Source organism: Engraulis encrasicolus, chromosome 1 (genome assembly GCF_034702125.1).
Source record: "Engraulis encrasicolus isolate BLACKSEA-1 chromosome 1, IST_EnEncr_1.0, whole genome shotgun sequence".
NCBI classification, from domain to species: domain Eukaryota; kingdom Metazoa; phylum Chordata; class Actinopteri; order Clupeiformes; family Engraulidae; genus Engraulis; species Engraulis encrasicolus.
In genome coordinates, this window is record NC_085857.1 from 35,948,116 (window position 1) to 35,968,261 (window position 20,146).

The window sequence follows — 20,146 nt, forward strand, 5'->3', positions numbered from 1 at the left end:
GGTCTGGTTGGGGTCTAAAAGTTTTTTTTAACACAGATGTTAAAGCACACGGCGGTGCCAATAAATAAAATCATGACTTACCAGAGGCTGTGACCACCAGTTGACTACAACACCTCTCCAAAATTCCTCTGGAAATGCCCATCCAATTCGTTGTCAAAACTTCCCAAACTGTTTAGCCCATATAGTTCACCTCAGCTAGTTATTTGCTCACGGGCATTTTCTATGATGCTCAATGTTCCCGTAGCACTAGCAATAGGCCTACAGTGAAAGAGAGTCAGCGCGGGCAATCTACAGTAGCTGCACCTGATAGTTTTTTGACTACAGATACACGCTTCAGTGCTATAATAGTATGCACCGGGACCTTGCATCGCAAAGCGATGTGTTTCAGAGCATTCTTTATTATTATTTTAAAAAATAAATAAATAAATGAATAAAATAAATTCGTTTTTTTCCCCATGGCCCTCCCCCTAACTCCGATTTTTTTTGCCATGGCCCTCCCCTCCACCTAATTTTTTTTCATCATGGCCCTCCCCCCCCTACGCACCAGCCCTCCCCCCCCCGGTAAATTACGAACAGTCCCTTACAATTTGATGTAGGCCTAATTGTTTTACTGCAAGTCGTGTGAGTGGTTTGAACAAAGTTCAATTTCAAAGCTTCACACTGTAATAAGGACTTCGATTAAAATCTGAAGAAGCTGGTGTAGCCTAGGCTACTTTGCAGTGCAAGGCACACAGAATGGTTCATTCCACATTCTGCATAACACTAACCATTTCATTGTTTCATACAGATGTTCCTTTCTTTTGAGCGTGGACACAATGGATATATTAGCTTTTTTAGATAAGTGGGTGGCTCTTAAAAGAGCCTTTGGTTTTTGTCGGTGAGTCGATATTTAACCTCCGAAACCGTACAGAGTACGGCCCTGGCGTTTCAGAGCATAGACGACGTCCATGGCTGTGACAGTCTTCCTCTTGGCATGCTCGGTGTAGGTGACGGCATCACGGATCACGTTCTCAAGGAACACCTTCAGCACACCACGGGTCTCCTCGTAGATGAGGCCAGAGATACGCTTCACACCACCACGGCGAGCCAGGCGCCTGATTGCAGGCTTGGTGATTCCCTGGATGTTATCGCGAAGGACTTTGCGATGACGCTTAGCGCCACCCTTTCCAAGACCTTTTCCTCCTTTGCCGCGTCCGCTCATGTTGTCTCTCTGTAATCACAAAGACTAGTATCTTCTCATGGTGAGCCCGGCTTATTTATGCCACACAGGAGGACCTGCTTGAAACAATGCGTACTAGGGCCAAGCGCCCCTCCCTTTGTGACTTCGAAACCGTTATGGCGGGTCCATCTTGGTGACATGCGCAGTGCCCTTCTAATAGCAACAATGTAACACACGAGTAGGCCTATACATTGTTACAACCTTTCAACTGTAGAGCAGTTGCATTCTACACACTTCATGCATGCATACATTACTATTTGTTTATTCTTTCTTTTTTTTACCCCTCTGAAAGGGATGAGTGCAATATGTTTGGTTTGCATTATTGTTTTGGACGAATGTTTGCTGGTTGGTATGGGCGAAGATGCAGTCAGAACTATATTAACAGAAGCTGTCCGTATATGTTACATATTTCCTTGTTCAGTGTACATGTGTGTGTCATTTGTCTGTCTGTTGTGCTATGTTTTTTTGTGTAGGCCTACATCACACTCACATGTCCAAACAAAAGTTCTATTGAAGAGACAATAAAGGATTATCTTATATTATTATCTCATAATAATAGGCCTAATACTCGTGGAATAATTGGATTACTCATTGTAATGATAAGAAAAATGTAGTTGCAAAAACCTTATGCATAGATTGCATTGACAAGACATTCTGTCGAGATGAGCTATCAATAGCCTAAATCGAATTGGCGAGTCTATCAAAACCGCGTGGAAGTAGCCTAATCTAACGGCATTTCATCTAAAAATGACATGGCATTTAGGCATTATGCTGCGAAATGCTGGAACCAATTCCCTGTCCAAATTAGAACAGTAGGCCTATCTTGTTTTAAAAGGGAGTTAACAACTGCTTTATTCTCATCTGCCTTTGGTGATAGTCAATTACACACTATCTATAACACAAACTACTTTTTTTTTCTTCCTCTTCTTCTCTTTTCTCTATTCTTAAGCACATTGAATGACGTGTGCACTATACATATGTTTGATTTGTTTTAACCCTAAAGCGACCGACTGGGGTCATTTATGACCCCGGGCACATATTTTCATACACCATTTCTGCAATTTTCATCAGAAAAACTTGTCCTTCTAGGAGTTTGTCAATACACATGTTTTGCATGTTGTAAATGATTTCTGTGAGATTTGGACCATCTATGTGGGATTTATAATCAAAACACCTCTGGGGTCACTTATGACCCTGAGAGGATCCATGAGATACTCAACATCATAATGTCCATTGTTGTTGTAATTTTCAAACTCTGGTTTTTGTATTTTGTGTCTTGGGGCAGGCCATGGTCACCAGACCTAAAATATGAATAATATAAACATTTATAGTATTAAAATATAATATATTATATAAATAAATAGGGCACCCCTGCGATAGCCAACGAAGGATATTGTGAGGGCACCCAGGTAGCATTTCCTCTGTTATTGCTCCATATTTGTTGATATCATGGCACAGTGGTCCTAGACACATGATTAGAATATGAAATGGAAGTCAGCCTGATGAACAAAAAGGGAGGAAACAAGTCATCAGTGTAGAAATCAATGGCGTTTTTAGAATTTTCCTTATTATATGACTATACAAAGGCTGAAGCATCAGTTGAATCATGTATTTGCTCTAATACATATGGAAGACACCCTTTCACAGCTACAATGTTCAGAAAGAGTTTCAGAGACATTTTGAGTGTGCATAAGGTTATATGTTTGAGACATGGTTTTGTCTATGTAAATTACCATATTCTCTGATCTTGTGATTTCATGAACCCAGAAATGTTGAGTACCTTAAAGTTTTATTGCAGGAATATCATCTATGGGCCTAATGGATAGAATTTAGCTTGGTTTCCCAAAGTTTGACTTTGAGCAATTTCCATAATTAGCATAAATATACTGTATTATTACGGTAAGACTATGACAAGTGAATAGGCTAAAAAAATTAAATGATAGCTATCACCATGAAACTTTCTCAGATGATTACTGAAGATGAGAGAAGAAAAAAATGTATTGGATGTTTTTTGTATTTTGATGTTTACATATGCAAATGAGGGCATACATCATATTTAGCATATACGTATGTAAGTTTGACTAATTTTTAGCAAAACAATGAAATGTTCAAATTCACATTTTTTTGCTTTAGATGAGGGACAAGTATGTACAAGATGTAAATAAATTTGAATGAACCCCAAAAAATAATTTATAGGGTGGTATTTCTATATAACCTCCTTGGGGTCATAAATGACCCCGCTCGGTCAGATTAGTCGCAAAAACAGGCCGGTCGCTTGAGGGTTAATTAAAAATGCTGCTTAGAAACTAGAGAATATCGAACTTCTGCGATATGCACTTCTGATTACATCCTGAAACATGCTGTGTTTTGTTCACTAGCACGATTTATTTGTCATGAACTATAGTAGGCTAACACGACAGCGTCATAACTGTATTGTGATGTAGTCATGGACGTGTTTTAATCATAACGTCAATGTCATAAACGTTTTATGCCTGATGGCATTCATTGACATTCCGCTATGGTCATGGTAGGTGACATTGCTTGGGCTATCTTTATTATGACACCTTGATGACATTAATCAAAGTGACTAACCCTCAAGCGACCGAGCTCTTTTTGCGACTAATCCGACCGAGCGGGGTCATTTATGACCCCAAGGAGTTAATATAGAAATACCACCATATACATTATATTGTGGGGATCATTCAAATGTATTTACATCCAATACATAGGCTACTTGTCCCTCATCTAAAGCAAACAAATATACACTGTAAATTTGAACATTTTATTGTTTTGCTAAAAGGTTGTCAAACTTACATACGTACATTGATAATGATGTATGCTCTCATTTGCATATGTAAACATAAAAATACAAAAAAACATCCGATGAATTTTTTTTCTTCTCTCAAAGTGCAACTTTGGGGAACCAAGCTAAATTCTATCAATCAGGCCCATAGATTATAGGCTTTTTCTGCAATAAAACTTTAGGGTACTCAACATTTCTGGGTTCATGAAATCACGACTAATAGAGAATATGGTAATTTACATAGACAAAACCATGTCTCAAACATATAAGCTTGTGCACACTCAATTTATCGTAAACTTTTTCTGGACATTGTGGCTGTGAAAAGGCGTCTTCCATATGTATTAGAGCAGGGCTGGGGAACATTTTTATTGGAGGGGCCACTTCAAATTGCTCCGAGGGCCGTAAAATCCAGAAAAATTCCCATAGGCTATAAATGGGCCAATTCTCACAAAATTCATTCACAACATGCACAACATAGGTATTGACCAACCCCTAAAAGGACAAGAAACGGTGAACAAAAATATTGTGCCCGGGGTGATAAATGACCCGACTCGGTCGCTTTAGGGTTAAAGACCGAAAATGTTTGAAATTACAGTATTCAAAGGTTCATATTTTTGTCATTTTCAAAGGTGTTTTCCTAACCATTGATTTCATCTGCATATCTATATGTGTTTAAAGGGGTTGCAGGTTTACCAACAGAACGCCATCATTAGCCCTTTGAGGAGTAGCATCACAAATACCGGTATTTGATTAGAATTTTGCCCAAATGTTGAGTTCTCATTATGATGTCATAAGGTTTTTTGCAAGATTCTTACTTCTATGGGAGCTGTAGAGTGTTCAAATAAAATTCTAGAAGAACCTGGGGAAATTCCTCATTCAAAGGGTTTAAATGACAATTGAGATTCAGCATACACACTTCTTGTGCTGCCTTCTCTCACTCACACATAAAAATGTGTTTTTAAATTAAGAGAAATCTCACTGCCCTTCCACTGTCTCTCACTGTCTTTTCTGGGGACCATAAAAATGAACAGATGTATCATTATGGTCTTAAATGAACTAAATAAAACACATTTAATTGCATCTAAAATAATGTTGGTATTTAATGCAAAATGTTTTTTTCACAGTTTACTTTGTATTTTTGTTACATTCATAAGCTTCTCTTTTTAAAAAGTTTATTTATTTTGAACTAAACTTTAGTTTTGACTTTTTTGTCCATATATCGGAAAATTATGTAGTTATATGCGTTATATGCACATTAATATACATATAATAACCTAAAAAAAACTTTTCCTCCTGTTTCTACGTTTTAGTCTAGGCAGGATTTCTGAAAAGGTGCTTATTTAAGGTCCTGAAGGCAAATCATGTTAATTTTCGGCATACAACTGATTTAGGGGTATTCAAGGGTGCTGAATCCAAATCTGCCGTATGCCGGACGCAAAAATGTACCGAAATGCCTCAAAACGGACAAAATCCAATATGGCCGCCGCCACCGTGTTAAAATCCTGCAATCACTTTTCTTTTGGACTAAATAAGGTATGAATTTGAAAATAGCACTTACTTTTATGTTTTCAGACATGGGGAAAGCCATTATGTCATCAGATTTAAGCTCAGATTGGAGGAAAATGCTTATGTCATTGGCTGGCAGCCATTTTAAAAGCAGAGAGCCTCATATTGTCAACGATTTCTAACATTTTTACTAATCTTTCAAGATCCACAGAAAAAATGCTCTTTGTCTCTGTGAACACAAATACTACAGAAAACTGCACTGAACTGTCTACTTTCACCTGAAAAAAGAAGGTTGTGTCTACCTTTTTCCATTCTTTAGTTATGGGCAGTAGAACATGGGATGACACCACAAAAAAGCACAGATTTTTGACCCCAAAATACTGCACTTCTCACTGCCCATATTTTTGCTTTAAGGACATATTGTCTTTGATAGTGTTCATGTTTGATATACAACATTTTCAGGGGGTTTGAAGGGTGCTCAATGCCTTTAATTCCCATAGTACATCAAAATGAAGGAATCCAATATGGCCGCCGTCACCAGTCTACAGTGTACATTTCTTTGATTACACAAGGTAAACTCTTAACCCTCCTGTTACCCTCAAATTTTGGAACATCCGTGATCCTTGGGGTCAATTTGACCCCAACCACTTAAATGTCTACAAAATCAGTAGAAAACAACACTTTGGCACATGTTTATGTCTCAGATATGTATCATTGCTCTGTTGGTGACATAAAAAGTCCTTTAAATATATCCTAGCACCCCCACACATAGCCCACACACCAAAAAAACTTAATCCATGACTAGGCGAAAATTAGAAAAAATAGCAATAAAATGTCATTAATTGGTCTAAAAACATATGGATACATATTATTGAAATTTTAGTGGCTCCATATACTCCCTAAATATGAATTTCTATTACTTATAACATTTGAAAAGAAAAAAACAAATTTGATTATCAAGGATATTATCTGTCTATTACCGTATGGGTTAATTTGACCCTAAAAGAAATAGACATTTTCCCAAACATTCAGAAGGTTTTTAAGTCCAACATTAATTTTCCTTGAATGTTTGAATGTGTATTTATAACACAAGTATAATAGTTAGGTAAGAACATGGATACATTGCCAACCAAGAGTTTCGGGAAAATCCTAGAAAATCATTGTTTTCTACATTATTTCTACGCTTGAATTGGTGTGAAGGGAAATAGCACAAGGAGCATAAAAAAGCATAAGCAATAAAATGACCTTGTAGACATATTACATGTTCATGGTAGTGGAGTAATGTTTGAAGGAACAGGGCTAGCAAATAGTACATTTACTTCTATTCACTATGTATGCCCATTGGAGAACTTGTGGTATGGACGTCAATGTGTATGTCCTTCACAAGAGTTACAGCTGTTGCTGTTCCTGCCTTCTCTATGTCAGGTGGCAGCAGTTTATAACCAATGCTGCAGACAACTATGTCAATTTGGAACACCATACTGAATAGAGGAGAAGAATAGCACCATTACATCTCTCAACATAGCAACAAACCTTGAGATCGCATCCATCTACAGAAGTACATCGGCTTGTCACCATCAGAACAGTCCATTTCAATATTTGATCACAATTATAAAGCTTCTCTTCAAATATACCATCACTTATAATTATGTATGCCGGGCACAGAACAGCATGCACAGCAATGCTGACTATATGTGACCCATCTTATGCTAGCGTGTGTGTGTGTAGTGGGAGGGTGCAAAAGTAGCTCCCAGGGTACAGGGTAGGAGGGGTAGGGGGGTTGCTGTGGTGGGTGCCATGATGGTACTATAGGTACAACAAGGTTCAGTTGGTGGATTTTGTCAAAATGTCAATGCTGTATAGTAGGGTGCATCAGTTGCCCCCTATGAAAAGATATCGCCTTGGCCCTATAGTAAAAATGTTCTACACCCAGTAAAAACACACTGTGTAAAATATTTTGAAATTTGGATGAAGTCTACCGGGGCCACCAGCCCCATGAAAATAGAAAATAATGGTGATAGTCAGAATCTTGGAATAGAAATGGACATTTTGCTGCATAAAGCTACCCAATAAAAAACATATTGTCTCAGCTCTGTGATAAAAGGACAAGACAAGACAAGACAAGAGGAAATTAATGTAATATTTTAGTTGACTAAAATGATTTCAGATTTCGTCGACTAAAATTGTATGAATTGTAGTCGACTAAAACAAAAATGATTTAGAGGACTAAATTGTGACTAAAACTAAAATTACATTTTCGTCAAGAGACTAAAACTAAAACTAAATAAAAAAATCCTGTCAAAATTAACACCGACTATTGGTGTAAACAAAATGAGCATGACGGAAGAAAAATAACTGAATACTAATGACAACACAAAACATGAACGTTAAAATTCAAAGTTGAGATAGGGAGTTAAATTCTATTTTGTCCTAATCTTTAGTCTTTGCTACACCCAAATGTAAGGTAGTAAAACCAAGTATGCACACTACTGTCACGGTTTAATGAAAGGGATGAAATGACAAACACATGATGATAGATTAGTGACTTACGTATATAAATGGTGTTACAGATGGGCTTGCTATAGTTCTCCTGCAGTACCATGGAAACACTAACAGAGTATTCTCTGCCAATGTCCAGCTCAGTGAATTGATGTTGGGTAGATTTGACCGAAATTGTCTGCATACAATCTCCATCACTGTTGAGAGTCAACAAGTATGAGGCTTGATCCACTCCTGGTGGTTTTCTCCATGACACTGACACTGATGTTAAACCCATGTCCACTGTTAAATCCTGAGGTGGAGGAACATCTAAAATACACATAACAAATCTGATAAGAGGAACTACTGGGGTTCCACAAAGACCTTGGAAAATTAATACTGCCATAATAATACATATGAACAGTCATTTCATTTTGTGCTTATTATAAATGATCTTACCAATTCTGTTTTTTATATCTCGTTTGCTTATTTCCTTTTCCTAAAGATAAAAGTAAGCATGTCACAAATCTCACCAATTCATTAAAATGAAATGTTTTGTGCAATAGTTATGATATGAAAACATGTTTTCACTCTTGTATCCTTAAGCCGGGCTTCCACTGTGCAACTTTTTGCCCGATTTTGCCAGGATTTGGCACAACTTTTTGGGGAGTCGGGTCAATTCTTTGCTCAATCGCAGGTCAATCGTGAGTCTCGCTCGTGTAGTGTACATAGGGTAACATCAAGCGATTTCACCTCACGATCGTGCAATCGTAGGGGCGCAAGAAAATCAAAACTGTTTGAAATCCAGGTCGTCCCTCATGAGTAAATCGCAGTTAAAGCAGTGCTATGACCCGATTTGACACTACACATGCACAAAGTAAACTGACAGGGCAGTGCGATTCGCTCTTGAGCGCATCCTCATCTCCACCTCAGGTGCGCATGTTCTCTCCTCTGCAGACTCGGGGCACATGCCTGTCGTGTCGCCCAGTGGGAGCATTCTGCTCGCATAGTTTGAGGACGTGAGTCGTGAGATGTCAACTTTTAAATCGAAAAATTCCCTCGTGCAGTGTGAGAAGGAGCTTAATACTCAAGATTGAAAATATCGCACAGTGTATGCCCACCTTAAGCTGAATTAAACAAGTAAATCAGACTCAACCATCATAACAGGTAAGCATAATTATCACTGGTGCGAAACAATACAAGATTTACTTGCTTGTTTTACCTAAGGATATAAGAGTGAACAAAATTGACACTCAAGTCTTCCCTTCAGATCACATATGTTGTGGTATACAGGGTTGATGTGTCAATGCAGATGTACCTGGTGTTCTCCCAGCTCTATGACATCATGTCCCATATGTGTCTTCCCCACACACAGAGCACATATGGCAGTCTGGTCAGTGTTACAGTACAGGTCCATTTCTCTGTTGTGTCGTTGACACACCATCAGCTCCAGATCTTCAGTGGCCTCCACCAGTCTGTGTCTCTGCAGTGCTGGTGCTGTGTAGTGGGGTTTCACATGGTCTCCACAAAAGGAGGCCATGCAGGTCCGACAAGACTTAAACGCCCTCTTTGGACAAACAGCACACAGAACTGCTCCAGGCTCTGCTGTGTGAGTACTGAGAGAATTGCACGGAGAAAAGCATGGATTTTGCTATGTATGACTACATGTTCACTATATAAATAGCCATTGCGCACAACACCCTTCGTCTGGGCTGGACTGGCCACCTGGCATAGCGGGCATTTCCCGGTGGGCCCCGCACCGTTGTGGGCCCCTATTTTTTTATTTCTTTTTTAACGAAAAAAAATTAAATAATAATAATTATAATATATATATAAAAAATGGCCCTTGTTATATCCCCGGAACACGGAGCGTCGTCCGTGTCTAACTTCTGACCAGTTGGATGGATTTGTCCCAGATTTGGTGTGTGAATGCTCCAGGGTAGGTCCACAAACTGATTCGAGTTTGGAGGTCAATACGCTCAAGATGGCCGAATTCAAGATGGCCAAACTTTTGTTTGGTCCATAACTTCTGACCGGGTGGATGGATTTGTCCCAGATTTGGTGTGTGAATGCTCTAGGGTAGGTTCATGACATGATTCGAGTTTGGAGGTCAACACTTTCAAAATGGTGGAATTTGTATTTGGCCCATAACTTCTGACTGGGTGGATTGATTTGCCCGGTAACACTTTATTTTAATGGTTCACCATTTCAGTGAATCTACCATATTAGGTACAGTGTAATAACCAGTGTAACAACAGTTAATACAATGTAATACTAGTGTAATACCAGTGTGCAACAATGTGCAAAACCATATAATACCACTTACACACAGATACATGATGTAAGTACAAAATTGGTACATGGTGTTACACTGGTATTACATAGTATTAAATATTGTTACACTGGTTATTACACTGTACCTAATGTGGTATATCCACTGTAATAGTGAACCATTAAAACAGTGTTACCATTTGCCCCATGTTTTGCTTTTGTTTTAAGCCTATGCACGTCATTGATCTATGTATAGATAGGAAATGTATTTCTTTTACATTTTGTATATCATATACGTTTATGACAAGGTGGATGGGAGTGGTAGGAATGATGGGGGACTGCAGGCGTCGCGTTTCGGGGATATACAAAGCGGATTCCAAAAAAGTTGGGACACTTTGTATTTTGTGAATAAAATCAAAACGCTGGCATTTTCAAAACATTCAATATGTTAACAAGGTAGAACATTATGTACAGACAACAAATCAGTTGTTAAAGTCAAGCAGAAGTATTGTTTTGAGGTAATTACGTGATCATTTAAGGGCATATTCACACCTACCACATTTGGTCCGGACCAAAGGACCAAACGGACCAGATTTTCGTTGGTTCGGACCTTTTGGGATGGTCTGAATACAAACCAGCGAATCCTGGTCCGGACCAAACAAGCGGACCGAGACCGAGCTGAAAGGTCAGACTCGGTCCGGATCAAACGAACCCTGGTGAGGACCTTTTGGAGGTGTGAAAGCAGACCGGACCTAATCCCAGACTTTTTGCTTTTTTGTACCTCGGGAGCTTCCGTGGTTCCGTGACCTGTTTACTCTTATGATGGAACCACACTGTTGGAACATAGTAGAGATTGAAATTGGCCATCATTATGGGACAATATCTAAAGGCGGTGCTCCAAAATATAATGCCTTGGTAGCTATGTTTACTGTTTAAAGACTGTATGTGTCATTCAACATTCATTTTAATGCTCTACATGAGTAAGAAGACCCTAACCAAGTCACCTCTGCACCCCCTTACCATCATATATGCTGTCTTTCAGACTGACCACTAAATCAAGCTGAAGTATTCATTTTCTATATAACCTGGAGGGTGCATGACTCCATAATTTTCAAAAAGGATTAAATATTTTCCATTCTGTAATCAGAGGACAGTTTCACATGTCTCCTAGGTCCATAGAATGAGCTTTTCCGCATGCAACACTGTTAAATGCATCATGTGCATTAATCAAATGTTGTGTTTATGGTCATTTCTTCGAGAGCTGTCATTGATGGAGTGTCATAGTTTGCTTATTGATAACAAGAATGTCATGATCTCATAACTCGTGCAATGATTACACAGAACTCTATATTACGGAAATAGGCCTTATATGCCTCCAATTTTGATAATTCAATCTTTCTGTGTAATAGATAAGTAATTAGTCCCCCAAAATCTTCGCTGCTGAGTGCCACAGCCTCTATGTGATGGTATTTTATTTGTGCATTCATGTTGGCAGTCAATATAGTTCCTTTTAAAATATTCTTCCTTTATAATTTTTAGAATTATCCAACTATTACAACATGTTTTGGCCCTGTCCCAACTTTTTTGAGATTTGTTGCATGGGTCAAATTTTAAATGATCACATAATTACCTCAAAACAATAATTCTGCTCGACTTTAACAACTGATATATTGTCTGTACATAACGATCTACCTTATTAACACATTAGATGTTTTTAAAATGCCAGCATTTTGATTTTATTCACAAAATACAAAGTGTCTCAACTTTTTTGGAATCCGCTTGTACCTTAAGCAGTCGAAGGCGACTGCACAGGCAGTCTAGCTATTGTAGGTACTTACTGTGAAAGGGGCTGAGGGCTGATATTTGGGGGATGATCTATGGACTTGTCACTCTTCATAGATACACAGCTGGGCACTGGAGACGGAGGTCTGGGCATCTTAGACGTCCTGGTGACAGAGATACACAAATACTACATATAAACACTCACAATACGTTAGTGATAAATAGAGTATTGTTTTAAGATAAACACCGTAAACGAGACAGCGTTCCTTCAATTGCCTTGAGGGGTTACAATGTTTTACATTATGATCTACCTTCATTGGGTTTGTACACTGCATCTTACATGGCGGCGCGCAGACGCGCAGCGGCTTAGTGCGTCTTTTCGGTGCTTTGTTTTTTGCTTAATATATGTTTTTTTGTTTAATTTATTGCTGTTTTAAATGTCGGGAATTACATTTAGTAGGCACCAGCTCATAAAAATCGGTTTACAAAGCGAGAGGGCAATTACAACCTTTTCTACAGTCTCACAATATCACAGAAGACTTCGCTAGAACCCCTGGGTCTCCAAGGATTATCGCTGCTGGGAGACGGCGCAGGCAGCGTCGGGAAAGGAGACAGAAAAGAGGCTGCAGGGCTGGTGTGGTAGCGAGGTTACGGAGAGGGGCTAATAAACCTCCGTTCCCAAGCGTTTTTCTCGCAAATGTAAGATCACTCGGAAACAAGATGGATGAACTGAAATTGCTACTTGTCAATAACAACACTGTGGAGAAAAGCTGCATTCTACTCTTCACCGAAACCTGGCTTCAGTCGTCTACCCCAGACGCAGCTATCGAGATAGTGGGCTTCACAGCGCATCGGCAGGACAGGACAAGAGACTCCGGTAAAAACAAGGGAGGGGGCTTATGCGTGTATACAAATAACAACTGGTGTACAAACTCTGTGCCTGTAAGCAGATACTGCTCCCCAGACCTGGAATATGTGACTGTGAAGTGTAGACCCTTTTATTTACCTCGTGAGTTCTCCGTCATCATCATCACTGCTGTATATATTCCCCCTGATGCTAAAGCCAGCTCCGCCCTGGGACTATTATATGACGCAGTTAACGACCAACAGAGCCTTCATCCAGAGGCTGTCCACATTGTAGCAGGGGACTTTAACCATGTTAATTTAAAGACAGCACTGCCTAAATTCCATCAACATGTTAAATGCGCCACAAGGGGGAACAACATATTGGATAAGGTATATTCAAATGTCAAGTCAGGCTTCAGAGTGAAACCACTACCACACCTGGGCCAGTCAGACCACCTGTCACTGCTTGTGTTACCAGCATACACCCCCCTCAGGAGAAGCACTCCCATAACCACCAGAACAGTCATAACCTGGCCCGATACTGCCTCTGAACAGGAGTGTTTTGAGTCAACAAATTGGGAAGTCTTTGAACACCCAGACCTGGAACTGCATACCACAGCTGTCCTGGAATATATCAAATTCTGCACAGACAGTGTCACCGTGGAGAAGCAGATCAGGGTTTATCCAAACACCAAGCCATGGATGACCAGAGAGGTACAAAACCTCCTTCAGGAAAGGAACTCTGCCTTCAGGAGTGGTGATGAGGGGATGTACTGCGCGGCCAGGTCTAGCCTCAAGAGGGGAATCAGACAAGCCAAGGCGGCTTACAGGCAGAAAATAGAGGACTGTTTCCAGAGCCACAACTCCAGGCAGGTGTGGCAGGGCATTCAGCACATCACGAACCACAGACCCAGTACCAAGTCAACAGATTCCGTGGACACCTCATTGGCAGAGGGACTTAACATCTTTTTTGCCCGCTTTGAGGTACAGCCACCTGACACTGCCATCCATTACCCACCAGGATACAGCAGTCACTCTCTCGTGCTGGAGGAACAGCAGGTGAGGCGGGTGCTACGGGCAGTGGATCCACGGAAAGCAGCGGGCCCGGATGGTGTCTCTGGACGGGTCCTGAGAGACTGCGCGGCCCAGCTGGCTGGGGTCTTCACTACCATTTTCAACCAGTCCCTGAGCCAGGCTGCTGTCCCCCCCTGCCTGAAGTCCTCCACCATCATCCCGCTCCCCAAAAAGAACACCATCAGTGGACTGAATGACTACCGACCAGTGGCACTCACTCCCATCATTATGAAGTGTTTTGAAAAACTGGTTCGGGCTCACATCACCTCCTGTCTCCCACCTGGGTTTGACCCTCATCAGTTTGCCTACCGGGCCGGCAGGTCCACAGATGACGCCATCATAACAGCCTTTCATGCTGCTCTGTCCCATCTAGAGCAGCAGGGGAGCTATGCCAGGCTGCTCTTTGTGAATTTTAGCTCGGCATTCAACACTATCCTCCCCAACAGACTGGTGACCAAGTTATTGGACCTGGGGCTGTCACACTCCATCTGTCGGTGGATACTGGACTTTCTGACAGGCCGCTCCCAGAGGGTAAGAGCTGGCTCCCACCTGTCCTCAGTCGTAAACACCAGCACAGGCTCCCCCCAAGGTTGTGTGCTAAGCCCACTCCTGTACACCCTATACACTTACGACTGCACCCCCTCTCAATCCAGCAATAGTATCATCAAGTTTGCTGATGACACCACCATCGTAGGTCTCATCTCCAAGGGAGACGAAACTGCATACAGGGAAGAGGTGCAGCGTCTATCGGTCTGGTGCAAGGAGAACAACCTGTTCCTAAACATCTCAAAAACAAAGGAGTTGATAGTGGACTACAGGAGGACAAAGGCTAACATTCAACCGCTGGTCATCGATGGGGCCTGTGTGGAGAGGGTCTCTGATTTCCGCTTCCTGGGCGTGCATCTGAGGGACGACCTTACTTGGAACACCAACACCACTGCCACCATCAAGAAGGCACAACAGAGACTGTACTTCCTTAGGGTCTTTCGGGCTAACCATCTACCCCAAAGTCTACTGGTGGCCTTCTACCGGAGCTCCATAGAGAGCATCCTAACATACTGTTTATGTGTGTGGTATTCCAGCTGCACAGCAGCGGACAGAAGAGCTCTTCAGAGAGTGGTCAGCACAGCTCAGAAGATCACCAGCTGTCCCCTGCCCTCTTTAGAGGAGTTGTTCTCCTGTCGCTGTCTAAAGAAAGCCAAGCAAATCATCAGAGACCCCTACCATACTGGACATAAACTGTTTGAGCTGCTGCCATCAGGCAGGCGTTACAGGGCTCTGGGTACAAAAACAAACAGGCTAAAAGACAGTTTTTATCCAAAAGCAATCTACACACTAAATTTTGCACAGCTGACTTTTTAAAATCTTAATTATTTTTATACGGTATATATATAGGTTCTTTGTTGATTTTTAAGCACCGTGAGCATCTGCACTTTACCAATTTCGTTTTACCTGTACAATGACAATAAAGTTTCATTCATTCATTCACATGAAGGATAGCGGTGCACAAGTGAGGAAGAGGGTTTACAGTAGAGGTTAGTGTTAGTACATAATGATCAGGCTTAAATGCGATGACAAATACATTACTGTCTGGACTACCGGTACCTCTTTTCTCACAGTGCTGTTGTTTTAATAAAATTGTATTTATATCCCCGAAATGCAGAGCCTCGGGGATGTAATGGTTTTGTACCTCGGGAGCTTCCGTGGTTTTTGAGATTCATGGGAAACAGAGTGTAAACAAAGCGACTCCACAACTTGTCATGTCCATATCTTTGGTGTAAATTTGACAGAGTGGTTTGTTTGCAACAATATTAATAGGCCTATTAATAAAATAATAGCCTAAACTATCGCAATCGTGGGCGTAGGCAACATTATTGTAGGCTACGGTCATTTATATTTTCAATGAGGATGGCTTGTCAGTGGAGCACATGCAGGAAAGGAAAAGGAGACTCTGTTAATTTACCTATCACAGCATTTTAAATGTCGATTGGGGCAAATTCGAAAAGCATCTACTGAAGAAACGGAAGAAAACACTGTAGTCGGCACAGTATGGATTCTGATAATCATAGCAATAATTACGACGTTGGCACTTATCCCCCTGGCTTGCTAGCTGTGCGTTGGATGGATGTAGGCTAGTGGAATAGTCTATAGGCCTAGGCTACTTGAAGAAGTTGTGATGAAGTCAACGAAGGTAATTCATTAATTTACCCGCTGTGGTGGCATGTTGGCAAGTTTGTATGATCCAAACGCTATGCCCGTGCTCATCATGTTACTTTTTTCTTGATGGAGTGCGTGAAATATTGCTGCAAATCGTAGCCAATATTCCAATACAAACGTATCCAAATGACAGTGGAGCGCACTGTTTATTTTCGAGAAGAAAGAATGGCGTGGTGCTTGGAATAAGCTCGCCAATGTTTCACATTGAGCCTGTTTTGCGTCGTTCCCAGACATCCCAAGTATAAAACACCGATTGCAGGGAGGTGGTTATCCTATTGATGAATAAACCAGCCAGCACGCTCGTTGTCAAGCAATGGGTGAAAACTCGCTCTTGAACAATCTGGCTTTGAACAGCCAAGTGAGGTTCAGACTCTCTCTCTCTTGCCTGTCTGCGTAATGTAACCGAGGCCATTCCATGTAGCCTACGATGCACTCGTTATCTCGCCCGCACGCTATAGGCCTATGACATTATAAAAAAGAAAGGAAGAAAGAAACGGGGATAAAATGTAGGCTATCCCAACTCGCGGGATCAATTAAGGGGCTATCATGAAGACTCCCTTCTTTTTCATGAACTTCATATAGTCTGCGCTATATTTCGTGTGAGCGCTATGCCATAGGCCTACATGCCGGCGTGAACGTTTATTTTACATGCCGCTGAGCTCTTTGGGCCTATTTGAATATAGCCTTAACTTGTTGCGCGTGTCGTTTCTGACCAATAGCTGAACGACCTCAGGGCGCGTGGCTTTGTTGTCGATTTTGGTCCGCTTACTGAAATGTACACAGTCTGAAAGCCAACCGCACCAAATTTTTTAAATTAGGTTCGGACCAAACAAAGTGAACTATCGGACTTTCCTGGTCTGAATACGCCCTAAAATTTCACCCTTGCAACAAATCCCAAAAAAGTTGGGACAGGGCCAATAAAATGCTTTTTATATTGGATAAGACTAAACACAACTCAAGGAATGATGCTGAACAGTTAAATACTTTGACTGATGGCATAATTTTATTCAAAAATTAGATATTTTGATGTGCGAGACATGATTTCAGCAGCTCAACTGATAGGTATGTTCTGAAGACCCTAACCAAGTCACCTCTGCACCCCCTTACCATCATATATGCTGTCTTTCAGACTGACCACTAAATCAAGCTGAAGTATTCATTTTCTATATGACCTGGAGGGTGCATGACTCCTTAATTTTCAAAAAGGATTTAATATTTTCCATTCTGTAATCAGAGGACAGTTTCACATGTCTCCTAGGTCCATAGAATGAGCTTTTCCGCATGCAACACTGTTAAATGTCTGCATCATGTGCATTAATCAAATGTTGTGTTTATGGTCATTTCTTCGAGAGCTGTCATTGATGGAGTGTCATAGTTTGCTTATTGACCACAAGAATGTCATGATCTCATAACTCGTGCAATGATTACACAGAACTCTATATTACGGAAATAGGCCTTATATGCCTCCAATTTTGATAATTCAATCTTTCTGTGTAATAGATAAGTAATTAGTCCCCCAAAATCTTCGCTGCTGAGTGCCACAGCCTCTATGTGATGGTATTTTATTTGTGCATTCATGTTGGCAGTCAATATAGTTCCTTTTAAAATATTCTTTCTTTATAATTTTTAGAATTATCCAACTATTACAACATGTTTTGGCCCTGTCCCAACTTTTTTGAGATTTGTTGCATGGGTCAAATTTTAAATGATCACATAATTACCTCAAAACAATAATTCTGCTCGACTTTAACAACTGATATATTGTCTGTACATAACGATCTACCTTATTAACACATTAGATGTTTTTAAAATGCCAGCATTTTGATTTTATTCACAAAATACAAAGTGTCTCAACTTTTTTGGAATCCGCTTGTACCTTAAGCAGTCGAAGGCGACTGCACAGGCAGTCTAGCTATTGTAGGTACTTACTGTGAAAGGGGCTGAGGGCTGATATTTGGGGGATGATCTATGGACTTGTCACTCTTCATAGACACACAGCTGGGCACTGGAGACGGAGGTCTGGGCATCTTAGACGTCCTGGTGACAGAGATACAAAAATACTACATATAAACACTCACAATACGTTAGTGATAAATAGAGTATTGTTTTAAGATAAACACCGTAGACGAGACAGCGTTCCTTCAATTGCCTTGAGGGGTTACAATGTTTTACATTATGATCTACCTTTTAAGTCATTGGGTTTGTACACTGCAACTTACATGAAGGATAGCGGTGCACAAGTGAGGAAAAGGGTTTACAGTAGAGGTTAGTGTTAGTACATAATGATCAGGCTTAAATGCGATGACAAATACATTACTGTCTGGACTACCAGTACCTCTTTTCTCACAGTGCTGTTGTAAAATTGTATTTATATCCCCGAAATGCAGAGCCTCTGGGATGTAATGGTTTTGCGTGCGCCACCGCCGCCGCGTTAGGTCTTACGTGTTAACGCAGTAACTTTCGAACGGATGGTTGGATTTCTCCCAGATTGGGTGTGTGAATGCTCTAGGGTGGGTTCATGAACTGATTAGAGTTTGAAGGTCAACACTATCAAGATAGCCGAATTCAAGATGGACGAATTTTTATTTGGCCCATAACTTCTGACCGGGTGGATGGATTTCAGTGTTTCCCGCAGGAATTCGCTTAGGCGAGGTGGTGACTCTTCGGGCCCATGGTGGCGCACGCGGGGATACGGATAGTTTTGCAGCAGGGCGCACACGGTTGGGGGGGGGGGGGGGGGGGGTAGATAGATAGATGGCAAGCCATTTTGTTTATTATTAGGATGGGTTCTGTACAGTCTTATTTCACATAGCCTAAATGTCACAATTGACTCACGGTTAGCTAGCCACAATCACTATCAATTAAGTGGTTTTGGGGGTGTTAAATGATGAACATCCATGCCTTGTAAAGAAAGTTGCCTTGAGTAACCATGTAGTAGTGGTGCGCTGGCCGTTGATATTTACAGCCCGCCCCAACCCAACCCATCACGCAGCCAACCCAACCCAACCCGGCCCGAAATATTACACAATGATTTTTAACCCGACCCGCCCCGCCCTGCTTATTTTTCGTTTTTGTTTAATAGGCCTAAATAAATGCGTATTTGGATATAGCCTATGGGCCTATTAAATAAACATAAATTAAATGTCCGCGGCCGCACCGAGGGGATGCGTAATGTCCTAGACTGCCAGCTACGTGTGGCAGCAATTCACCCTTTATTTCCCTCTTTGATCAATAAAGTTAGTCTAGCATCTTGACCGCAGCACATCCATCTGACGATAGTGGTTTTAATTCCATTTTTCGTTGCCACATCAGACACCTAAGCTCTGTGCGTGCCACATAAATTTACAATGATGTGGAGTGCCTGCCAGGTTGTCTGTGTGCTCATGACTGTGACACTAGTGGTGGGGTCGCCACCTGTTAGGAAGCGCATGGACAGCGCTGTTTTTTCCCTCCCCTTGTTGGAGCTTGTGGATTGTCAATGGAAGGAGAGAAATAAGCGTGCGCGCGTGCTGGACTTTGCTATTCCCATGGAAAGATGACTACTTTCACAGAATTGCTGCATAGCCAATAAAGTGGCGGAACCAGACATTTACTGTATTCTTGGGGGAGCAATGGGGTAGCCACATGAATTTCACAGGGGCATGCTCTTACACAAAGAAAAAAAAACACTCAAACACTATAGAATAGAGGAAGAGAATGATTTTTCCGGGTTCTTATGACACCTGTGAGTGTTACCAGATTGAGCGGTTTCCGATGGTCATCTATGGGTTAAAGAAGGGCTTTGGGCAGATACATATTCTGTAGATTTGTGTTCATATAAATCAAGACTTCTGTTTAATTCTGGCAAGATTTTATTCTTAAGGCGTTCTTTTTAGTATTTTTGGGTTGGTAATCATTGGTCACATTTGGCAACATTTGGCACATTTTAGGTCTCCTATTATGTCAAAGAG

The 20,146-nt window shown here is 41.1% G+C and overlaps 2 protein-coding genes across 2 annotated transcripts; both read right to left on the bottom strand.

Moving 5' to 3' along the window:
* Positions 1-888: 888 nt before the first annotated feature.
* LOC134451060 (histone H4) lies at positions 889-1,217 on the bottom strand. Its single transcript, XM_063201210.1, has one exon. The coding sequence runs from the start codon at positions 1,199-1,201 to the stop codon at positions 890-892; it is 312 nt and encodes a 103-aa protein (XP_063057280.1). The 5' UTR covers positions 1,202-1,217; the 3' UTR covers position 889.
* An 8,092-nt stretch (positions 1,218-9,309) lies between these two features.
* On the bottom strand, positions 9,310-18,230 carry LOC134457182 (tripartite motif-containing protein 29-like). Its single transcript, XM_063209048.1, has 3 exons — positions 18,126-18,230; positions 12,116-12,223; positions 9,310-9,622 (listed from the first exon to the last, which is right to left on the bottom strand). The coding sequence occupies exons 1-3, from the start codon at positions 18,221-18,223 to the stop codon at positions 9,310-9,312; spliced, it is 519 nt and encodes a 172-aa protein (XP_063065118.1). The 5' UTR covers positions 18,224-18,230.
* Positions 18,231-20,146: the final 1,916 nt, after the last annotated feature.

Bases quoted from the DNA above. Each gene is read 5' to 3' on its own strand.
- LOC134457182 (XM_063209048.1), bottom strand. From the start codon at position 18,223: ATGCCCAGACCTCCGTCTCCAGTGCCCAGCTGTGTGTCTATGAAGAGT. The intron at 12,224-18,125 runs GTAAGTACCTAC...CTCTGTCACCAG, and splicing joins AGCCCTCAGCCCCTTTCACA to GACGTCTAAGATGCCCAGAC. The intron at 9,623-12,115 runs GTAAGTACCTAC...CAATTCTCTCAG, and splicing joins AGCCCTCAGCCCCTTTCACA to TACTCACACAGCAGAGCCTG.
- LOC134451060 (XM_063201210.1), bottom strand. From the start codon at position 1,201: ATGAGCGGACGCGGCAAAGGAGGAAAAGGTCTTGGAAAGGGTGGCGCT.